Raw genomic sequence first — 13,786 nt, 5'->3', positions numbered from 1 at the left:
ACCCCATCTCCCTCTTTCATGAAATCTTTCCTGCAGATGTGTGCCATGATGCCTGTGGCCAAAGCATCCCCCATTACATTTACCATCGTTCGGAATCTGTCCCTGCAAAGGAGAGAAAGGGAAGTCGAATCAGAAATGCAGCGACTATGCAGCAAAAATGAAGCCGGTATGCTTAGCCCGATGGGTTTTTAGAGAACATTAGTAAAAAGAAGCATGACCTACAGTGCCCAGTCAACTGCAATGATGAGGGTGATGTCATCAGTGGGCAATCCAACAGATGTCAACACAATTACCATGGTGACCAGTCCAGCTTGTGGTATCCCTGCTGCGCCGATGCTTGCTGCCGTCGCTGTGATGCTGGTAGAGATTTGGAAGGTTAGCATTGTTCCAATGAAGGACTGAAATTAGTGTTTATGTTCTGCCAATTCACAATAAAAGTCTCAAGCTAAAAACACTAATTTATATTATCCACAGCTGGGTTGTTCAAAGTGTGGGTATTTAAACAGACAAAGTAACTGCAAACATTTAGTCAACTTCACCAAGACTGTCCTCTAATTAATGAATGGTGCTCTCTGGGCACAATTATCAAATATTTAGTCTCAGAGTTTAGTTAAAGTGTGTTAATTTTCAAAAAGTTTGTTATTTCTTTAAGACACTGTAATTCTGACAGTTTCAATATCTGTCTTCCTTCATTTGAATAAATGTAATAGGAAATACTATAAAATATGCTAATGATCTCTCCAAGTGAGTAAAAATACAATATAGCAAATATATGACATATAGCAAAAAGGTTCTTGAGGTGCACCACATAATTACCCAGCAGAATCTGACATGATATGGTCACCAAAGATCCAAACCCCTCCATTCAGACATTTCCACCAAACTAAGAAGTGTGTTAAATAAGGTGATGCAATCTACAATGTAAAATCTCTGTAAAAGTTACAGGTATTTAGGAGAAGCAATATCATTTATTTTACCAATTTCTTTTGCTCGACAATACTGGATTTGAGAACAGTTCTGGAGTTGTTTTAAATATTGGATTCAAAGGCCTTAAGGCTCAACATGTGAACTTCCCAGAAGCTGAGTTTGATTACAACTCTTTTAAAAACACCAGATATCAATTCCTTTTCAGTTGAATAAAGCAAAAATAAACTGCTGCAGGGTGAATATTAGGATAAGCCTTAAGAAAACACAGCTATGGTCACTCACAAAAATCTCTTCAAATATATAAATGGTCGATGATTAGTCCTAAAGAGAAGAGAAGATCAAATGCATGCTTCGTTTTATTAGTGGCCACCATCTTGTTTTAAGTTGACAGAGTCTGCAGCTTCATCACAGGAGGGGGTAATCAATGTGAAAGTTGAAATCATAAACAATTAAAACCTTCCACTTGATAATTAGTGTTAAAATGTCTCTACACATTCAGAATGTAAAGGCTCAACTGGAGCAGGGGGTCAATAATTACAATACAGTAGAATATATTTTTCACGCCTACTTTGAAGACTTGGTATTCAGAAGTGAAGGAGCCATCCTCCATCTGATTAAAATTGTAATTCTCTTTAAAGACCACAGCAAGACGTCTCCCATGACGTTGGTGATCGACAATGGTAAAAACGGAGGAAATCAGAAGACGTTTTTCATTAAAATGCAAAAAAAAACCTTTCATACTGTTGTGATGTTTCAAATTTAAAATGATCCCTGATTATAAGTTAAATTTGGCCTAAGTAGAATGGTAACTTAGCAGAGAACATTGTACTGAATGTGTATGGTCAGAGGTTCACCTGGCTGGTTGTGGACAGACCTTCACATTCAAATGACAAATGAACTGCAGGTGTGTAAACATAAGATGCAGTTGTGGAGTAAAATGAGGAAGGCGGCGCTAACATTGGTAGTGGTAGTGTGAGCATCAGCCATAGAAGAAAAGAGAAATGGGGATTGCTGGAATATCATAGTTGCTATGACGAGTACACAGCATGGGTACCTTCACCTTGAAAAGAAAAAATGCTCTCAAGTTGAAATAGTCAATAAAGCCAGAGATGAGGCAGCGTACAAAGATAAAACAGACATTCATTCCACTGCTCATGATATGGTTTATGCTCAAGGTCAAAGAACTGGTTCAGATTCTTCTGTGTGATAACCGTTGAACATCGTTTGATCTCATATGAGTTTTAACCAAATTTGGGACTCGGGGGTGGTACCTTATAAAAACTACCTTATAATGACTTTGAAACATCGGACATACTCCTTTCCAACCAAATGATAAGAAGGACTGGATCACGGTTGATTGGTTACAGAACTATCAGAACTTTGAAGCTTGGGGACAGCTGGGAGCAGGGCTTAACCCAAAGGGATGGAGGATGTGGTGGAAGTGGCCATGGGGGCTCTTTGTTAAGAGCAACACAGCCTTAATGTGGTAACAATCAAAAGTCTTCACATTTCTGAAGAAGTCCCATGACATCCAACCATCAGTGACAAAGTTTTAAGAAATAAAGCCCATAAATGAAGTGTAAAATGAGTCATATGTGGCCCTGTCACACTTTAAGGTAGGACTGAGTTGCTCTTTTGCTGTTTCCATATTTTGTGTGTGCGTGTGTGTGTGTGTGTTGTGAAAGACTGACGTGATGAGGGGGGTTAAAGTCAGCCCACCTCTATTACCTATGTTTTCAAAAGTGAATTCTTAATCAGCTGACTTCTGCAGGGGTGGAAGGAGTGATGTAGTGATGATTCATGGTTTGTGACTGGGGTGTGTGTGACCAGCAAAAATCATGATTTACAAGCATAAACAGGACTTCTGATGAGAAGGTTACAGGTGCAGAGCTATGTATTTTCCAAGCACTTAGTGCCATTTCTTAGCACAATTATGCAACTATGTTAACTTCAGTTAGAAAAAATGCAATATATTAAATATGGCTTCAAAGAAATTTGATTTCTTAATTTAACGCCTTGAAATTGGGTCTCTGTCTCTTTAAAAGCTCCTGCTCTTTCTGAAACTCTGTCTTCAGGAAGCCATCACATGGCTTCTCTATTAACCCTTTAACAACATTTTTACCAGCGTTTCACTGAGAAGCTCTTATAATGAGCTCAACAGATGTGCAGTTCCACCAGGTGTTTGCTAACTGCTGCTGGCTAGTCTGAAGGAGCTGAGTGGGGGAGTCAGGGGTGAGGGGATAACACTGTATTCACTTGTGATTGAGTGGTCAGGGGAAGCTCAGAGGCAGTTTGCCTTTCGGGGTTCATGTCGAGAGTATTGTGAAAGAGCCAAGCAGACAGGTCACCTCCCTCTGTTCATATAGCTCAAGGTGAACAGGTTCTCTACTCTAAAATATGGTTAGAAAGGTGAAACTACTTATTTAAATAAAACCTCAGGCTCTAATGTTTCACTCCCTCTGTTTCACTCTCCATCTGTTTTTACACAGTCTTTTCTTCCAGACTCTTCCATCATCTCAGCTACCCTGGAGGGCGGCACGGTGGGAGGTTGTCTGAAACAAAGACCTGGCTCAAGTTGGTGAGAACTTTCTAAAGTTCTACCTTTCAAGAAGCCAATGTTCCAGCCACGGCAGCCATCTTGTTACAAGATCAGACTGACCACACAGTAATGACAGCAATTTTAGAAATACTTTAATCCTTTGTTGCTCTTGTTTCACACCCAACCAAGACACACACACACACACGCACATACGCACACATGTACACGTACATGCATACACAGTCGCACAATCTTACGATGGCTGCATTTCCATTAGCCACAGACTTGTGCAAATTGAAAGAATGAAAATAAATTTGATCAATGGAAACATGGCAATTTTGAAAAATGAAAAAACAAAAACAACAACAAAAAAAAAACAAAACACATTTTTAGATAAAAGGTTTGTACGTTAGGTTCGAATGAGGTGGTTTTTCAACTTTTATGGAAAAACAGTAATGTAAACAATATTTTTCGCATCACACAAGAAATGTGATCAACAACAAGATGAGATGGAGAAAACCATGAAGAAGATGGCAGGAAACAGTAAGAGGATGATGGTTTGTTTTTTAGGACAATGCACGCTGGTTCCACCAGAGCTCTCACAGCATCACACAGTTCATAAAACTTTGTGTCACTGATAAATGTTGAATTCATTGAACATTTCCATTGAATAGATAATTACTATGCTTTCAAAGTCCTGAGGAGTCCAATCTATTTCTTAGGACTGTCATTTTCAGAGAGAAGGAAAATAATTCCAGTGAGCCTCCAAGTAAATCAAATCAAAGTATATATTCAATATAATACAAAATATATATAAAAAATGACTTCTACTGATGAGAATAAAAGTTTCTGGAATAATAAGGGAATGTTCAGGAATCATGTTAGAATTTCTGAGTATGCTCAAATAATTGTTTCTTAGAATTGATTAGACTTTCATAAAACCTTCATGCTATCTAAGAGTTTTGCTGAAAAGGGGACTTAAAGTGAAATAGATGACATCATGAGAAAAGAAGGTTTCTCATGATGTCACCACAGATTTTGTGACAGGGGCAATCACACGGGGTGGCATCTAGTTGGCAAGGTACTCATTTCCTATGTATTTATAAAAAATGACTTTTATTGATGAAAATAAAGTACCATGTCTTAAAGTACCACTTCAAGACATCAACCAAGATGTTAAGGCTAAAGAAAGAGATGGGTTTTCAAGTGGATAATGACTAAACATGCCATCAAAATCTGTAATTTGTGGATCAAACCACTGACAAAATCAGTGGTTTGGACAGATTTTGCCTAACAGTCAGAAAAAAAAGTCTATGTGTCAATACTTTAAGTATGTATACTTTTAGAAAAGCTACTGGTTGGATAACACAATTAATTCTATTTTTTATTTAATAAATTGAAAAAAAAGGGAAATTTGAATTTATTAAAGATTTTGCGCTTTGGACCTACCATTGTTCTAAACTCCTACCAATCACATGTAAATGTTGTTATAAAGCTGGTATGATGCAACATCACTGACCTGATAGTGATGATCTGGCCAAAATCCAGCTCATAATTATTAACTTGTGCAATGAAGATGGCCGCCACAGCTTCATAAAGGGCAGTGCCGTCCATGTTGATGGTGGCGCCCACTGGGAGCACAAATCGGATGATGCGCCGGTCAATGTGATTGTTCTCTAAGAGGCACTTGAAGGTTATAGGCAAAGTGGCAGAGCTGTCGAAGATAGAAAAGAGATCTCATTAGAGAATTAAAAATCCAAAATCAGATTAAATCCTTTCATAGAAAAGATCAAGAGAAAACCTTTTAAAAGATGACCAGAAACAAATGTAGAACATATGTCTCTAATTGTCCTACTTATTTCTTTACCTGGAGGAAGTGGCCAGGGCTATAAGCAAGGCTTGCAGGATTCCCCGGATGTAAACGATGGGACTCTTTTTGGTGATGAAGAAGTACATGGCAGGCAGGATGAACAAGCCGTGCAACACCAAACCAAACACCACGGTGATGGCATAAAAACCCAGCTTCTTCCCCATTGCAGAGGGATCACTCATCTCCAGGATTTTACCAGCCACCAGGAAAACGATGCCAAATGGAAAGTACCTGGCAGGACGAAGTGTACACCAGCTAGTTCATTTATGAGTGCAAACATTAGGACAACTAGTAAGTGAAGATACATAAATATTTATGACCCTTTCTCACAGGATAAGGACTATTTTATGGCCTCCACAACCACACACTGTTTAGGAAAGCAGATCTGGATCTGCTAATTAATGAAACCTTCAGTGTGAACATAATTATAATGTTTTAACTCTTATTACTTAGACACTTTGGTTGTTTTGACCAACTTTTTTCAATGCTGTTTCTTCATGACTTGTACATTGTTGCTTCATGTTGCAGCAGAACCGAAATGCCACTGCTGTGGGAGGGGCTTCTCATTTGTTGTTTTCAAGACCATTTTGTGATTTTCTTATTTTTCTCATTTACACACTCTAATGGCACTTTATTAGGTACACATGTTGATTAGATAATGGCAGCAATTCAATGCATTTAGGGATCTACATGTGGTGATGTTGATGTGCTGAAGTTTAAACCGATCATCAGAATCTGGAAGAATTGTAGCTTTTACCTTAATCATCATCTATCAGCCAATCAGAGGAAACATCTTATTCAGGCGTTGGAGCAACAAGTCCCGCCTACATACGGTGTTTTGGGGAAATTGCAGCTGGCGATTTTACATAAGAGCTATGGATTCAAAATGTTCAAATGACACACAGCTTTTTATAAACTGTGTGAATCTGTGAGAGCTCTGGGGGAGCCAGCTGCTCTATATCTGAAAAAAAAAAAACTAAACCAAACCATCATCATCCTACTGCTTCCTGTCGTCTTCATCTTTTCTGCCAGTAGTAACATTTGGCTGTTTATCTTGTGACTCGTGTGATTAGAAAAGTGTTTCCTTTGCAGTTTTGTGAAATGCATGTATTTTGATACAGCTGAAAAACCACCTCATTCTAGCGCAAAAACATTTAATTGGAAAGCAAGTTATTTTTAAAATTGCTGTTTCCAATAAGCAAATCTAATTTTCTACGTTCAGTTTGTGCAATTTTATGGTGTTACGACTGATGTTGTAAAGTTAATTACAAACATGAGTGTGCAGGTGTCATGTCCCTGATTGGTTCCAAGAAAACGACGGAGACGTCCAATTGGCTGCTTCTTGGAGGTGACGGACATAAAAGCTGCTGAAGCGGACTTCCTGTGTTCCATCCTCTACTCATCTCCTCTTTCCTTTGTTCACCTGTTGTCAGAGTTCTGGAGTGTAGGAGTGAGCTGCCGTTTATGTTTCCTCAGTTTTCTCATGTTTTTCTTAGTAAGGAAGGTAAGTTTTTGTCCTTTGGTTTATTTACTTTCAATTAGGTAAGTTTCTGTTAATATTTAGATAGTTTCTTTTTGTTTGTTGTTTTCAGCTATAGCTCACTCTGAAGCCAAATACTCTAATTGTAACATCTTCATCAAAAAATACATCTTTTTAAAATAAATAATTATCAACTGTTCAACTTCGTGTGTGTTGGTTGTTGAGATCTGAAGAGGATGGATCCTTTATGTTGCGATCTAGCCATCCCTGGACTGGTCGTAATAATAGGAACTGGAAACGCAGCTGGTATGGATGAAAATCTCTGAGGAATCTTCCTGACTTCTTGCTGAGTTTATGCCACAAAAAATTAAAAGCAGTTTTTAAAGAATACCAACATGCTAATGGCAACATGTGCTTAATAAGCAGTGAGTGACTATCATTAGGTTCAGCAGTGCATTAGTAGCACAGTGCAAAGTCAGCACATTCATTTTAACAATCAAGGTTATGACTAACAAATTTAGTTCATCAGCAACATGATGGGATGCAGATGAAGTAATTTTTTTTTGCAAAAGCTCAACCACATGCACATTTCCTTTTTCCTCTTTCAGCAAGAATGGGAAGAAATGCTTTTAGGTTCAACTAAAAGAACAGATGAGTGTATAAAAGCTTGTTTTTTTTGTCATATGTAGACCCTGAGCTGAATCCTCCAGCTGCATACTGCTTTTAGTGATGTAGCGCTGAAACACAATGCACAGCAGCTTTACCAGGCCGTCCCACAATGCACTGCCAAGACCCCAACACACTGCCACAATAGCAAGCCACCGTAGACCGCGGAAGACAAGGACACTCAGCAACCACTTGTAAAAGAAACACTATCTTCCTTCTGTGTTAGCAATCTTTTGATCATAAGGTAATATCCATCCCTTTATTTTATCTTGTTCCAAGCTTGTGTTTTATTTGTTTGCATTTTCTGCACTGTGATAAAATACTAATGAATGTATCACTGATTCATTCACTGATTCATTAAGTCCTCCATGTATTGAAGAAATCTCGATAGAGTTGTTTTGTTCACCACCAGTTTATAAATGAATATAATGTAGCTATTCAACATAAAAAGTTTTATAATGCAATAACTTCATGGATAATGAAAACCAGTAGAATATTTTCATTCTATATAGCTGAGGAAAATATTACCTTTTCTTCCTATTGGTCTCAGTTGCTGCTACTCAGTTTCTATTATGATGTCCGCTGAAGGTGGCTCTATTGAATTCAGTTCATGTTAAGATTAATTGTGAATAAAGTCCTTGATGAATTATTCGCTAGATGTATTTAATCTTTTTCTTTGAAATTTAAACAAAACATTGAAAGAAAGTACCATATTTCAATGTTAAATTTTCTCTGTACTCCATGTAACATGGAGCTTTAAAGCTGCAGTATGTAACTTTTATTAAATCAATGATTCTTGAGAATAGGGACAAAATGAGTTTACATTTTCCCCTATTTTTTTTTATTATTTCTCAGCCTTATGTATGCAAATATGACAAAATGTGTTTTGGAAATGTAAAGATGATAAGTTGTAGGCTACCAGTTGCAACATTTTTTTTTTAAATTACATTTTTAATGGACATGACCCAGAACTTTGTCACCATCTGACAAAATAAATATAAAATAATTTTTAATGACCCTATTAGTGATATTTTACTCAGTTTTAAAGACAAATGATTCTCAAGAAACAAAAGAAATATTATTTAAAACAAAAACAACAAAAAGTCCATCTGACAGAGTTGACAGTGCTTGATGGAGTTGACACAGAACTGAAGGTGGTGACAAACTAGTGAGTAAAATGAAAAACGTGATACATGTGAAGTAATGCAATTTATGTAAAATACATTAAAATGAGTTAATTGCACATTTAAGTGAGATTTGTCAACAATTTCACTGAAAGAGTCGCAAAAACTCTGATGGAGTTGACATCTGACGGAGTTGACAAAAAGCCAAACTACCTCAATTTATATGATGTTATTCTGAAGGAGGCCATATTGTAGCTCATCAGGTCCATGAAATCTTTACAGTATATCAAAATTAAGTTTTTATTTCACAAAGTTTCATCAAAGTTTTGGGTAACACTTTATTTGAAGGGGGGTGAATAAGACTGACACGACACTTTCATAAACATGACATAACACCTGTCATGAACATGAATAAGCCTTNATCTGTAATTTGTGGATCAAACCACTGACAAAATCAGTGGTTTGGACAGATTTTGCCTAACAGTCAGAAAAAAAAGTCTATGTGTCAATACTTTAAGTATGTATACTTTTAGAAAAGCTACTGGTTGGATAACACAATTAATTCTATTTTTTATTTAATAAATTGAAAAAAAAGGGAAATTTGAATTTATTAAAGATTTTGCGCTTTGGACCTACCATTGTTCTAAACTCCTACCAATCACATGTAAATGTTGTTATAAAGCTGGTATGATGCAACATCACTGACCTGATAGTGATGATCTGGCCAAAATCCAGCTCATAATTATTAACTTGTGCAATGAAGATGGCCGCCACAGCTTCATAAAGGGCAGTGCCGTCCATGTTGATGGTGGCGCCCACTGGGAGCACAAATCGGATGATGCGCCGGTCAATGTGATTGTTCTCTAAGAGGCACTTGAAGGTTATAGGCAAAGTGGCAGAGCTGTCGAAGATAGAAAAGAGATCTCATTAGAGAATTAAAAATCCAAAATCAGATTAAATCCTTTCATAGAAAAGATCAAGAGAAAACCTTTTAAAAGATGACCAGAAACAAATGTAGAACATATGTCTCTAATTGTCCTACTTATTTCTTTACCTGGAGGAAGTGGCCAGGGCTATAAGCAAGGCTTGCAGGATTCCCCGGATGTAAACGATGGGACTCTTTTTGGTGATGAAGAAGTACATGGCAGGCAGGATGAACAAGCCGTGCAACACCAAACCAAACACCACGGTGATGGCATAAAAACCCAGCTTCTTTCCCATTGCAGAGGGATCACTCATCTCCAGGATTTTACCAGCCACCAGGAAAACGATGCCAAATGGAAAGTACCTGGCAGGACGAAGTGTACACCAGCTAGTTCATTTATGAGTGCAAACATTAGGACAACTAGTAAGTGAAGATACATAAATATTTATGACCCTTTCTCACAGGATAAGGACTATTTTATGGCCTCCACAACCACACACTGTTTAGGAAAGCAGATCTGGATCTGCTAATTAATGAAACCTTCAGTGTGAACATAATTATAATGTTTTAACTCTTATTACTTAGACACTTTGGTTGTTTTGACCAACTTTTTTCAATGCTGTTTCTTCATGACTTGTACATTGTTGCTTCATGTTGCAGCAGAACCGAAATGCCACTGCTGTGGGAGGGGCTTCTCATTTGTTGTTTTCAAGACCATTTTGTGATTTTCTTATTTTTCTCATTTACACACTCTAATGGCACTTTATTAGGTACACATGTTGATTAGATAATGGCAGCAATTCAATGCATTTAGGGATCTACATGTGGTGATGTTGATGTGCTGAAGTTTAAACCGATCATCAGAATCTGGAAGAATTGTAGCTTTTACCTTAATCATCATCTATCAGCCAATCAGAGGAAACATCTTATTCAGGCGTTGGAGCAACAAGTCCCGCCTACTTGCGGTGTTTTGGGGAAACTGCAGCCGGCGATTTTACATAAGAGCTATGGATTCAAAATGTTCAAATGACACACAGCTTTTTATAAACTGTGTGAATCTGTGAGAGCTCTGGGGGAGCCAGCTGCTCTATATCTGAAAAAAAAAAAACTAAACCAAACCATCATCATCCTACTGCTTCCTGTCATCTTCATCTTTTCTGCCAGTAGTAACATTTGGCTGTTTATCTTGTGACTCGTGTGATTAGAAAAGTGTTTCCTTTGCAGTTTTGTGAAATGCATGTATTTTGATACAGCTGAAAAACCACCTCATTCTAGCGCAAAAACATTTAATTGGAAAGCAAGTTATTTTTAAAATTGCTGTTTCCAATAAGCAAATCTACTTTTCTACGTTCAGTTTGTGCAATTTTATGGTGTTACGACTGATGTTGTAAAGTTAATTACAAACATGAGTGTGCAGGTGTCATGTCCCTGATTGGTTCCAAGAAAACGACGGAGACGTCCAATTGGCTGCTTCTTGGAGGTGACGGACATAAAAGCTGCTGAAGCGGACTTCCTGTGTTCCATCCTCTACTCATCTCCTCTTTCCTTTGTTCACCTGTTGTCAGAGTTCTGGAGTGTAGGAGTGAGCTGCCGTTTATGTTTCCTCAGTTTTCTCATGTTTTTCTTAGTAAGGAAGGTAAGTTTTTGTCCTTTGGTTTATTTACTTTCAATTAGGTAAGTTTCTGTTAATATTTAGATAGTTTCTTTTTGTTTGTTGTTTTCAGCTATAGCTCACTCTGAAGCCAAATACTCTAATTGTAACATCTTCATCAAAAAATACATCTTTTTAAAATAAATAATTATCAACTGTTCAACTTCGTGTGTGTTGGTTGTTGAGATCTGAAGAGGATGGATCCTTTATGTTGCGATCTAGCCATCCCTGGACTGGTCGTAATAATAGGAACTGGAAACGCAGCTGGTATGGATGAAAATCTCTGAGGAATCTTCCTGACTTCTTGCTGAGTTTATGCCACAAAAAATTAAAAGCAGTTTTTAAAGAATACCAACATGCTAATGGCAACATGTGCTTAATAAGCAGTGAGTGACTATCATTAGGTTCAGCAGTGCATTAGTAGCACAGTGCAAAGTCAGCACATTCATTTTAACAATCAAGGTTATGACTAACAAATTTAGTTCATCAGCAACATGATGGGATGCAGATGAAGTAATTTTTTTTTGCAAAAGCTCAACCACATGCACATTTCCTTTTTCCTCTTTCAGCAAGAATGGGAAGAAATGCTTTTAGGTTCAACTAAAAGAACAGATGAGTGTATAAAAGCTTGTTTTTTTTGTCATATGTAGACCCTGAGCTGAATCCTCCAGCTGCATACTGCTTTTAGTGATGTAGCGCTGAAACACAATGCACAGCAGCTTTACCAGGCCGTCCCACAATGCACTGCCAAGACCCCAACACACTGCCACAATAGCAAGCCACCGTAGACCGCGGAAGACAAGGACACTCAGCAACCACTTGTAAAAGAAACACTATCTTCCTTCTGTGTTAGCAATCTTTTGATCATAAGGTAATATCCATCCCTTTATTTTATCTTGTTCCAAGCTTGTGTTTTATTTGTTTGCATTTTCTGCACTGTGATAAAATACTAATGAATGTATCACTGATTCATTCACTGATTCATTAAGTCCTCCATGTATTGAAGAAATCTCGATAGAGTTGTTTTGTTCACCACCAGTTTATAAATGAATATAATGTAGCTATTCAACATAAAAAGTTTTATAATGCAATAACTTCATGGATAATGAAAACCAGTAGAATATTTTCATTCTATATAGCTGAGGAAAATATTACCTTTTCTTCCTATTGGTCTCAGTTGCTGCTACTCAGTTTCTATTATGATGTCCGCTGAAGGTGGCTCTATTGAATTCAGTTCATGTTAAGATTAATTGTGAATAAAGTCCTTGATGAATTATTCGCTAGATGTATTTAATCTTTTTCTTTGAAATTTAAACAAAACATTGAAAGAAAGTACCATATTTCAATGTTAAATTTTCTCTGTACTCCATGGAACATGGAGCTTTAAAGCTGCAGTATGTAACTTTTATTAAATCAATGATTCTTGAGAATAGGGACAAAATGGGTTTACATTTTCCCCAATTTTTAAAAAAATTATTTCTCAACCTTATGTATGCAAATATGACAAATTATGTTTTGGAAATGTAAAGATGATAAGTTGTAGGCTACCAGTTGCAACATTTTTTTTTTAAATTAAATTTTTAATGGACATGACCCAGAACTTTGTCACCATCTGACAAAATAAATATAAAATAATTTTTAATGACCCTATTAATGATTTTTTTACTCAGTTTTACAGACAAATGCTTCTCAAGAAACAAAAGAAATATTATTTAAAACAAAAACAACAAAAAGTCCATCTGACAGAGTTGACAGTGCTTGATGGAGTTGACACAGAACTGAAGGTGGTGACAAACTAGTGAGTAAAATGAAAAACGTGATACATGTGAAGTAATGCAATTTATGTAAAATACATTAAAATGAGTTAATTGCACATTTAAGTGAGATTTGTCAACAATTTCACTGAAAGAGTCGCAAAAACTCTGATGGAGTTGACATCTGACGGAGTTGACAAAAAGCCAAACTACCTCAATTTATATGATGTTATTCTGAAGGAGGCCATATTGTAGCTCATCAGGTCCATGAAATCTTTACAGTATATCAAAATTAAGTTTTAATTTCACAAAATTTAATCAAAGTTTTGTAAATTGTCAGTTATGGTGTTGACACATCATGGTTGTGACAAGCAACTTAGGAATAAAACAGAAGAAAAAACTAAAGAATAACATAAGCTAACCAGAGCTGCAAAGGAAGAGAAAGGAAGTGGTCATGGGGTCCTCAGAAGTTCTGAACATTGAGATATGATATATAAAAATGATTTTTAATTCAATGTGTTGATACTTTTATAATTATTTATATGAATACTTACACTTAATAGTCATAATATATTCTCCTTTAATTGTTTTAAACTATTATAATGTATTGAGTTCTGCTCCTGGACAAGGGATTTTAAAGACACCATCGACTTACTACAATGTTTAAAATAATAATAATAAATAAAAAATTCTGCAAACACCAGAAAAATATACATTGTTGTGCTCACATGACCCAGGTTAGTTTAGTCAGATATTTAAAAAAAATATATTTTGTGTATATTTTATTAAAATTTTGTGCTTTATCCATATGACCCATTTTGTCCCTATTCTCAAGAATCACTGAAAATGT

The 13,786-nt window shown here is 36.6% G+C and overlaps 1 protein-coding gene across 1 annotated transcript in view; it reads right to left on the bottom strand.

Annotated features, from left to right (window-relative positions):
• Positions 1 to 13,786, bottom strand: part of slc1a7b (solute carrier family 1 member 7b) — a 50,808-nt gene that overhangs the window by 2,646 nt on the left and 34,376 nt on the right. Inside the window, exons 7-10 of the mRNA XM_007554660.2 lie at positions 9,661 to 9,894; positions 9,313 to 9,507; positions 223 to 357; positions 3 to 102 (exon numbers count right to left, since the gene is read on the bottom strand). Coding sequence (XP_007554722.1) covers positions 3 to 102; positions 223 to 357; positions 9,313 to 9,507; positions 9,661 to 9,894 — 664 coding nt within the window. The remainder of the gene's footprint in view (positions 1 to 2; positions 103 to 222; positions 358 to 9,312; positions 9,508 to 9,660; positions 9,895 to 13,786) is intronic.

This window comes from Poecilia formosa, unplaced genomic scaffold (assembly GCF_000485575.1).
Source record: "Poecilia formosa unplaced genomic scaffold, Poecilia_formosa-5.1.2 Scaffold65, whole genome shotgun sequence".
NCBI classification, from domain to species: Eukaryota; Metazoa; Chordata; class Actinopteri; order Cyprinodontiformes; family Poeciliidae; genus Poecilia; species Poecilia formosa.
The sequence above is the reverse complement of the archived record's forward strand: the minus strand, read 5'-3'. Positions and strand labels throughout refer to the sequence as shown.